The sequence below is a fragment of the Hippocampus comes genome, unplaced genomic scaffold (assembly GCF_001891065.2).
Source record: "Hippocampus comes isolate QL1 unplaced genomic scaffold, H_comes_QL1_v1.1 scaffold96, whole genome shotgun sequence".
NCBI classification, from domain to species: Eukaryota; Metazoa; Chordata; class Actinopteri; order Syngnathiformes; family Syngnathidae; genus Hippocampus; species Hippocampus comes.
The window spans coordinates 276683-287049 of NW_017806074.1; the positions used below are offsets into that span (position 1 = coordinate 276683).

General features: G+C 41.4%; 1 protein-coding gene across 1 annotated transcript in view; it reads left to right on the plus strand.

The window, feature by feature from the left end:
- The window catches only part of st6gal2a (ST6 beta-galactosamide alpha-2,6-sialyltranferase 2a), a 31412-nt gene that overhangs the window by 14603 nt on the left and 6442 nt on the right, over nucleotides 1-10367 (plus strand). The window contains exons 2-5 of the mRNA XM_019894539.1: nucleotides 1118-2160; nucleotides 6297-6394; nucleotides 7592-7693; nucleotides 9884-10058. Of these exons, the coding sequence (XP_019750098.1) occupies nucleotides 1218-2160; nucleotides 6297-6394; nucleotides 7592-7693; nucleotides 9884-10058 (1318 nt within the window). The 5' untranslated portion in view covers nucleotides 1118-1217. The remainder of the gene's footprint in view (nucleotides 1-1117; nucleotides 2161-6296; nucleotides 6395-7591; nucleotides 7694-9883; nucleotides 10059-10367) is intronic.

Here is a 10367-nt window from a genome sequence, read left to right on the forward strand (position 1 = left end):
TGTGGCCTCAAGGCTTTTACAAAGCATGTCACTTCAGATATGTGTGTTTGGAGTCTCCATGCAATCACTGCTCTTTGGCCCAGTTGCTCCTCGCTGTTTTCCTGGAGCGAGGTCAACCCTTCGAGCTTTGGCCTCCTGTGTGGCCCAAGGCAGGAGGTGTGTTTGCGCGGATGTGGATGTGGAGGGTTAAAGGGGGTTGGCTTTATGTCAGCGGTGCCTGGGAGCCTTTCTGCTGCACTCTGCAAGTCCTGGCAGAACCGACAGGAAGTTGTAATTACGACGAAAGGTTTCGCTCTGATGAGAACCCCCACCCCCCACCCCCTCCCCCCATTCGTCCCCTTGAGAAAAGCCTGTCTCACATTAAGAGACCATCTTTTTCTAATTAGGTTTGGCTAAGTAGCGGTAGGTTGCGGTACCTTAATGTGTATTTAAAGCTTCACTCACTCACTTCCTTTACTGTGTAAAGTAGAACCTCTAATACAGTCATTCAAAACTTATCGTTTGTGTATTTTGATGCAAATCGGTCAGGATTTTTATCAGGATACCTGGAAACTGTTTTAGATTGTGACAAAAATATGTATGACTGCTTTAGACGCTCTTAACTTTACAGAGGCCGTAATAGAAGAACCAAAGAAGACTGTATATATTTTTATGGATGCAGGAATCTGTCATTTTTATACAAAGGATAGGTGAACGTCATATTTGACTCAGGCAGATGAGGGAATGGTTGGCTTTGTCAATGTCCATTCAAGAGTTTGTATAACCATTTTTTTTTCTTTTTCTTTTTAGGCTAAAAACACCCACAATTGGAGTTCTGTTTTTTTTTTTTTCCATGAACTGCAAGTGTCACGTATTTATCCGTGAAAACATTTGCTTGCATACAGATATGCTTTTCATACGAGATCAATGATACGTTATCTGGTTTTAATTTACCGTCTTGATTGCCCGATGAAAAACTTTCAAAATGTGGTCACACAATCGAGTGTGTTGCCTGGTTTAAAAACTCATAAAACTGGGGCATACCTTTCAGGAAGAAAATGTTATCTAGTAATTTAAGTCACAATGTGAACATACCAGACCAGATCTTCCTTCCTTATGATTTTTCTATCTCCCCCAGGCACTCCAGCTGACGTCTTGGCTGACCCTGACCCACCTCCCTCTCCCCGCCCCCACCCCCCACTCCAGCTGCAGGGCGTTGTTGTCGGTGAGCCTCAGTAATGAAGTCCAGCATGTGGCAGTGGAGGAGGCTCGTGTTGGTGGGAATGCTGGCCTGGGTTCTCATCTTTCTGGCCCTTTTCTCCTACTTCCTGGATGCCCGCGTTAACAAGTCGCCGACCTCCGTTGGCTCCCTGTTTTCCCAGCACCCCGATACCCGCCGCCTAGCTTCCATCCAGGCCTCCCATCAGCAGAACCCCGTCGTACTATCCAGCTCGACCCCCACCTTGCTGGACCCCGAGTCTCACACCACCTCTGTGGTCTCCAGCAGCAGCGCGGCCTTTGCCAACTATGGCAGCCAGGAGGTCGGTCGGCAAGACTACATGGACCCCCAGACTCTGGCGGCCTGGTCTTCCTTTGGCACAGAGAATGTGGGCTCTCACTCTGACCCGGTGGTCCAAAGTCGTGAAATGACTTCCCATACTACGGAGCATCACGACCGCCTGAGCAGAGCACAGCCCCATGGAGGAGAGGAGGAGGACGACGAAGATGAGCGAGAAAACGCGGATGAACTGAAGACAAACAGAGTAAGAACCGAAGGTGTCAGGGCGGCTGGTGATGCCTCCTTTAACCTGGAGGAGAACTACTCATCCAAGTCGGCATTGCTGTTGAAGCGCCTGTGGCAGGGCCGCTTGTCCGCCGACATGCTGGACCCGAGGCTGCAGCAAGCCCGGAATGAGTACATGAAGACCAACAAACACAACGTGGCCTACAAGGGGCCCCGCCGAGCCTCTCAAAGTGCCAAGCAGCTGCTGTGTCAGATGAAGACTCAGGCCCAGCTCAGCACCGTAGATGGATCGGAGAAGCCCTTCTCTTCATTAGGATGGGCCCGTCTCGTGCCGTCCCTCCCATTGGAGCAGCTGCAAGGTGGGAGTAGCTTCAAGACCTGTGCCGTGGTCGCCTCTGCCGGCGCCATCCTACGATCGAGACTGGGCAAAGAGATTGGTGAGTAGTTTTGGAGTTCCTCTAATTTGCTGTCACTTCCTGAATCATCGCTTGAATTTTGAACTGCAGGGATGGGCAATATACATGCAATAAATCTAATTATTTGGATCCAGATACAGTTTTGAAGTAGCTGTATAGTCTACTTCAAAAATGGCTCTGGATCCAGATAATTTGATTTTGTGCAACCTTTTGCCGATATAAAAGTGAGTTAATTCAACACACCATTTTTTCCCAGTGTAAATCATAAGCGTCTGTTATAAATTTTTGAATTTATGTCGTGTTAAGGGCTACTCTCGAAATGTCAGCGTTTTCACACAATTTAGTATTTCAACATCTTCGACAAAAAAAGAGGACTCTTAATTTTTTTAGGACTGCATTTTTTTTTTTTTTTTTGGTTCCCTTATTACCTCCGAAACCACCGTATCCATAATGGAGTGCTATATAACACTAAATATAAAATAGTATATGAGAGAATGTGAGTTGCACGCACGCCTTGAATCTTGTTCGCAAAAACGAATGTAAGCTGAGGATGTATGGAGGAGGTGAGTTGTTACGTAGTTGTCAAGTCTATCGCTGTGGTCAGGAAGTGGTGGAGGTGATTTGCTGACACGATGGAAAGCAAGCACGCATGAGAGTTGTTTCAAATATTTTGGCTATAGTAGTCAGCTACATGAGGTGGAAAGATGATTATAAACAGCTCTCGCTATGACGTAGCGCACTTCCACACCAGTGAACTGCAGTGAACCCCTACTTTGCAGAGGATAAGCACTGACCCCTTCTGCGAATAGCGACACGTCCATATTTACAGTGTTTTTTTTTTTTTTTGGCAGTGGTGACTGGAACAGATCAATGCCATTTCCCTTAATCTCAATGGGGAAAGATGATTAAATAAAATAATTAACCCTGTAACGCCCCCTGCCACCACCACCACTCATGCCCCCCCCTCCCCCTCCTGGCAACCCATCAGGTGTCTTTACATCACATGGAGCTTCTTTGAATTGGATTCCTGAATGCATTAAACATTTTTCTGTTAACCTCAACAGCATGCAGACTGTTTGATATTGATTGTGGCAGCTGTGCATAGAAAAAAAGGCGATGAAAGCCCTGGCAAGTTGACACTTGTGTGATGTGAAATACATCATGTATTAACGGTTTCTTATCTCTCTGAGTCGAGAGAGGCTTCTGCAGCCCACACTACGACACGCCGCACCCCGATTAATTCTCCTGTGCATCGTCCACTTGAATAATTAAACATTGCACTTCAACTAGCCATCATTCAAAGTGCCGTACTCCTTCAAAGGGAGGCCTCCGCTGTAATTGTAGCCGCACCTGATTTATTTGTTGTCCACTTGAATAAATAAATTCTCCACTCTCCAATGAATTCCATGTGTGCATCCTCCATTTGAATAATTAACTGCTACACCTCAACTATCTGTGTATCTTTCTCGCTCTCTTGTTTGAAAATCATGTGTAATTCTCTGTTTTATGCTTAGTTTGACATAAACTTCAACTGAGAGTAGCAATTAACAGCTGTAAGCATCTTTTTGGAAGATGTGTTCATTATGCCAAATTGCTGCACTCCTTATTAAGTTGACTGCCACCATACAGCACTTGACATGACAATTTGCTCACAAACCAAAGCAAAAACTAAAAAATAAAAAATGTCCGAATGATGGCTTGTCCCTTTGAAAAACTGGATGACTCATAGCCTATCTCAAGGTACAACAAAATTGTTACTTGTCTAACTATCCATTCTCAATACTATTTATCCTCACTGGGTCACACTCTGGACAGGTCGCTAGCCAATCACAGGGCAATTATGTTATTCAATATTGCAATAATAAAAGAGTTGAAATACATGTCTCTCTCTCTTCCAATACATGCCTTTGCACAATACAAGCCTTGTACTCTCTGCAGTTGACCAAATAAACACTCCCGCCCCCACACGAGGAAAGAGGATAATTAGCAATCAACACAAAGCAAATGTCAGCCCACGAAAAATGAACAAGTGTACAACATCAATCTCCAGCTGGTAGCTCCAGATTTGACAGTGCATTTGTGCACTTGTTTATTTTCATAGCAACATTGTTTCGCCTCTGTGTCATAAAAAGCGCACCTGCTCACAAACACAGGAAGTTAGTGTCTCTCTTCTTCACACGCACGCGCGCGCGCACGCACAGACACAGACATGGGCCAACTACCGAACTATACTGTAAGCAGTCAAATATTTAAATAAAATGGCATTCATGCCTAGTTCTTCAGTGCGGACTAGTGCGTGCTTCCCAAAGCCAAGCAGCCGCAGCATATTCATCACGCCATTAGTAACCGCGAAAGGAGGTTTGACTCGATGGGTACGTCAGAGACTTTGACATGACTTGAATTATTTAACTTTTAGCCTGTTTTATTTTTTTCAAGGGAACATTCAAATGTTGAGCTCCGATACACTTGCTGCATCCTATATTTTTTAAACTTTGGATTGACAGTTGTCAGAGAGGCATCATGTGTTTCTTCTTCTTCTTCTTCTTATTAAATGTTTTATCGTGTTACCAGTTGGATAACAACTTCTTGAAAGATTCATGATACATTTTTGCAATGCATTACTGCCACCGTGTGGCCAATACAATGGACAACAGCTTCAGATAGACAAGTTAGTCTGCCTTTTCAATGCTCCAACTAGTTCTGGGGAAGCTATTTTGTTTAGTTAGTCGAGTTGGTTATAGGCTCCAGCACCAGGATAAAATTTTCAGATAATGGATGGATGGATATTCTTCTTCTTCTCCTTCTCCTTCTTCTACTGATTGTGTATCTGGAGCTGCTGTCCATTGTGCTGACCACACAGTGGCAGTAATGCATTGCAGCGTATTGATTTTATTCTTGACTTTTTATTTGTATTTTATTTTTGGTCTTCAATAGTTACATCCATTTACTTATGTATTTATCTTAGAAATGTATATTTAATGACATATGCATTGGTTTGTGCTCTTTTATTCTGGGGTTTAATGTTGTATTTAATTGCAATTGATAGAATTTAATAATCTAATGGATTCATAAACGTGTATTCATTCTATTAGTAAGGTTGTTTGACGCATGTCAGACATTTTTTCCACTACAGTCCCATCTTCTGAGCACTGCACGCACCTATTTGCCCCTAATTCAAGTCTAAAAATACCTCCCTCAGTTACCAAGACTGACCGTTAGAGGGCAGTTTTGCGACATGAATGTGACACTTCTGAAAAGTGTGTGCCTTCATGTGTTTCCACTCCTATACAAATGCAAATACGATTCGTTGCAGCACACCATGTTTTTTATTTCTTATTATGCAATTGAAGATCTTCAGCAGCCAAACTCTTGACCAGGGGTCACCAACGAGAGCTCTTTTTTGGATACTAATTAATGTGAAGGAGATTCCACTTGAATACACACTTATGAAATCAAATCATAATAAATTAATAACAATACAATAATGGTGTTCATGTATGTGAAGATACTGATAATGTCAATGATTTTTGACAATAATTATCAACAATGGTATGTACTACGTGCGATATTCATGAGCCCATCTATGCCGTTTCCCATTATGTGTTAGCATTAAGCTAGCAGACGCTAAGTCAAAGTTTTTTAGGTGTTTAAAATTCAGGATGTTACTTCTCTTTTACATGTTTAGTTTGACAGTAAACAAACTGGGAGTGGCTTTGCCCTTCCTAATGGAACCAACCCATGCAGGCTTGGGACCGGCAGTGGCTGTGAATCGGCATTCATAACCCTCAACACCTTTCCTAAAAAGGTTACATTCAATTGACTTCAACTTCAGTACACAGCAAAGCTCTCTCAAATGGCAATAAGCTCTTCAGCCTGCCCCAATCCAATGTTTAACCCAGTCTGCTGGTTCAAAATATTTAACCTAACGTTGGGTAAAATAACCCAATGTGCTCAAAATATCTAGCTACCCAGCAAGGGGGTTAGCAAAACAACCCAGTATTTTTGTGTGTGTGAGAAATTCATGATAATTTTGTCTTGTCACATGGCAAGATGTTCATCATCACTGGCTCCTGTGAATCTTGTAGTCATCATCATGGGGGAAAAAAAAATAGCAGCAGTTTGTCACGTAATGTGATCGCCGATGTGTGTGATTTCAGATGCTCATGACGCCGTGTTGAGGTTCAACGCGGCGCCCACCGAGGGCTATGAGAAAGACGTGGGCAGCAAGACCACCATACGCATCATCAACTCAATGGTGAGGACATAAATAACATGATGAGGTTGACAGGCGTTGATGTACTAGATGTCCTGCAGAGGAACGCATCCTGAATTATTCATATAAATAAATAGGCACCATATGGTTACAAATGTTGGGACATGAAAAAAACATGGCCTTGCCTCCAGATATAGGGACATTTACATCTGTTACCCAAGCTACGATGATGTAATCCATCTATCCATCCATCTTACAATAATTCAAGCTTTTTGGGGGTAATGTTAGAATTCTGTTTTTGTGCTAATTTTTCGTATCTTTATAATTAGGCTTTCACCGACATGCATACTTGTATTAGTGTTGATACTTGTACATCTGTGCTGTACTCGTGCCGTAATGTACCGATACTGCACGCTGATACCACTTCACCAGCCTGACATATACAGGCACTTCAACGGGTAGGAGCCTTGTCAGTGTCTTGTGTGGAGATATTTCAAGGTCAACACAGATGAAAGCTCGAAAGCACTCTGTGTTCAAGTAGCAACGGAGGCATCTGAGTTTTGACCCCTCACCCACTCCACTCGACTATTGCTGAGCTACTGTCGCAAAGCCGTGGCACAGCACATTGAGTAACAAGAACTTTACAGCTAACAGTAATAGCAAGCTAGCTAACCACTGATGCGAACAATGGTGTTCAAGTTCTTATATAGTGGGGGACGGGGGGTGACTCATGCTTGGTTTACTTGTGTCACCATTTCAGCCTTGCCCAAAAAGCTTCATTCATAATCCACAAACGCAATTATGAATCAGGATGGGGCCGCATAGAACACTTTGTAAGGAAAAGTGTTTGATTTCACCTTTGGGGGAAAACAAAGCATGCAGTTGGATGTTATAATGTCAGTAAGGCAAGTTGTTACTCTAAAAATTGATATATTTGAGTCCAAAAAAGTTGTGTTTTTGAACAGTATTTAGTTTAAAAAAAAAAAAAATAATAATAATACATTTTATTTATAAGCGCCATAGTTATATGTGTTGTTGCAATATACTGTGATAATTTCGTTGCTGAAAATTGTGTATTTCTAATGAAAATTTGATAGAAAGTGTTTAAAAGATTCCCCTGTCTTACTTGTCTTACTGTAGCTGCTTGCGCCCAACACTTGCAAGTTAGTTTTTTGTTTTTTTTTCCCAATGCCTAGTATATGATGGGAGAATTAAAAGCATGTTCAATATCCTCGACAGGTTATGGCAAGTCCAAAGCGTCACTTCCAGACCAGTTCTCTTTACAAGAATGTAACCTTGGTGGCATGGGACCCTGCGCCTTACACTCTCAACCTTCACAAGGTTGGTTGGCTCATATAATTCATCCGCATCTTCACCACTCTGATTCTTTTAGTTGCCATTACAGGAGAGTGTCCGTTCGCTTTGGAAATTGTAGTTGGTGATTGAATGCAGGCGGTCGAATGTAATTTCAAGCCAAACATTTTTCAGGTTCTTATCACATTCCACATACGTGCCACCCCTCCCTTGCCTTATATATTCACTGTCAGCGCGTTTTTATCAACATAGGTATGACTTTGTTCTGCCCTTAAAAATATCAGATTTGGCTTTGTGTTGTAAAGTTATCCTGGTAATAGTTTCACCATAAAATAAAAATACATCAATCAATGAATTGTAATAGCAATTGCATTGATGTGATTTCCACACCCACAAAAATCTGTCAGTTGTGAAATAATGCAAATAAAATTATAATATCGCTTGCCCAAATCATTTTTGACTTACTGTCACATTAACGATACAAATGTGTCTTTTTTTTCTAATTGGAAATCCCATAGGCATGTGAGCTAACAATTAGCATTGATGTGGCGGTGTTGTTCATCCTTAAGGAATGGATATCTGAACACAAACTGTGCTGCAACACATGTAGACAGACCATATAACAATACCCCCAGGCATATATTATTTATCCCCTGCGAAGAACAATAATATTACTGCCTTACTGAGAAGAGGTTCTGAGCCTCTGCTAAAGTTGCAGGTGGTGTCGACACTACAATGAGCAGCACAATTGAAAGAGAATGTGTGACAAAATTTTTTATTTGGTTTAAAATACTGCCATTGCTGTATGTTTTTGCAATGTATAATATTATACAGTGCTATTTACTCATTTTTTAAAAAATTACAAAAACGTTTTATTATTTTTGGAGAGCGGGGGGCTGTATTAAATTCTTGGTATTCGCATTCATTTTAATATGGAAAGTTGATTTGAAGTGTTAATAATGGAAAACAGTCAATACAGTCTTTTGGATCTTATTAGTTACGAGATATTAGTTATGAGCATGGCTGTGTTTTTTTTCCCTCACTTATGATTTATGATTATTTTGTCAGCTCCACTTGTGTCATTCTACAAAACCTTACGCCAGAAGGATTGAAAACTAATTAGAAAACCAAAAAAAACACTTTACTCACACTTCATTGTTATTGTTTTGGTGCAGCAACATTATCCTGTGTATGATAAAAGACTAATTAAAAAAAAAAAAGACAGATTTAGACAGACACTGCCTTTGCCCTCACCTTACACCCAACCTTGAGGGATTGTTGCTCTTCTATCTCATTATCGCATTTAATGGGCCACAAAATGATCACTTTGCTCCCCCAATTTGCTGTGCTCATCTTTTTTTTTTTTTTTAGTTGTCAGGTGGTGAATACATTTGCTTTCAAGACACTGAAATGGCCACTTTTGACTGACAGGTTGATTTTATGACACCATAATTTGTGCTGAGTACCAGCACTAGCTTCACAAGATTCATTTTGACCTACAACAGTTACAGTACCGAATATATGTATAGAATTTTCCCAGGTTTGGAATTAAAAATGACCTTCATTTCCTTCAATACATTTTGTGGGAAGAATCCATTTGTCCAAGGCGTACTCCCTCAGCGACGCCCGGCAGACATTTTTCATTCGCACATAATAGAGGAGGCGTTCTGGAGGCTCATCAGTCATTGACAGTTTATATCTCTTATTAATTCATTGTCAGAGGCGCTGCAACGAACATTTTTGACTGATTTCGAGGCACGTTTAATTCACTACTGGCTGCCTCAGGCCGTAGAGTGCGTGCCTTTTTTGAGAAATATTTGCACTCCTGCACATACAACTCAAGTCCTGTACAAAATTGCCTCCCAGTGAAGAAAACTGTCAAAATTGTAAGTCCTCCTCTGTTCATGAAATTAAAACAGTGTACAATATCTTGAGTCTGACAAAAGTCATTCTAATTAAGAATTTCTTTTAAATTAACCAGTGGCAATCAGTCATTGCTTTTGTATGTTCAAAGATAATCGTGACTGGGATATTCTGCGGTAATGGTTAACTGTATGTACCATTTTAGTATATCAACATGACTGCTGTGGAAAATGTTCTCCAAACATTCATGACAGTGGACTTTGGCACAGCATTGGAATGTGTACCTTTGTTCTGAAGGAGTGTTCCCCCCCCCCCCCCCCCCCCTCTTTTCTTTTTTTTTTTTTTTTTTGTCAGTGGTACACCAGTCCAGACTACGACCTGTTTCGCCCATACGTGGAACACCGCAAGTTGCATCCCGACCAGCCCTTCTACATCCTCCATCCCAGATATATTTGGGGCCTCTGGGATGTGATTCAGGGCAATACTCAGGTGAACATCCAGCCCAATCCTCCGTCATCCGGCTTCACAGGTGAGCACATCTCGTATTCACTCACTGGAGTTCACTCACTTATCCATTTTTTTTTCTCCAGCTCATCACGGAAGACATATGATTAATGTTTATTTATTCATTTATTTTTTTAGCCAATGCATATCATTGGGTGTCAATTACATGTTGATTTTCACCATCTGCAGGTCGACTGTATTGTTATATGCTTTGTCTGTTGTTTTTTTGCTCGCAACACAAAGGAAACAATCAGTCTTCCCAAACAACATGATCCAAATGCGTACACAATTATTAAATATTCAAGGCACTTAACTTATAACATATTTCATTCAA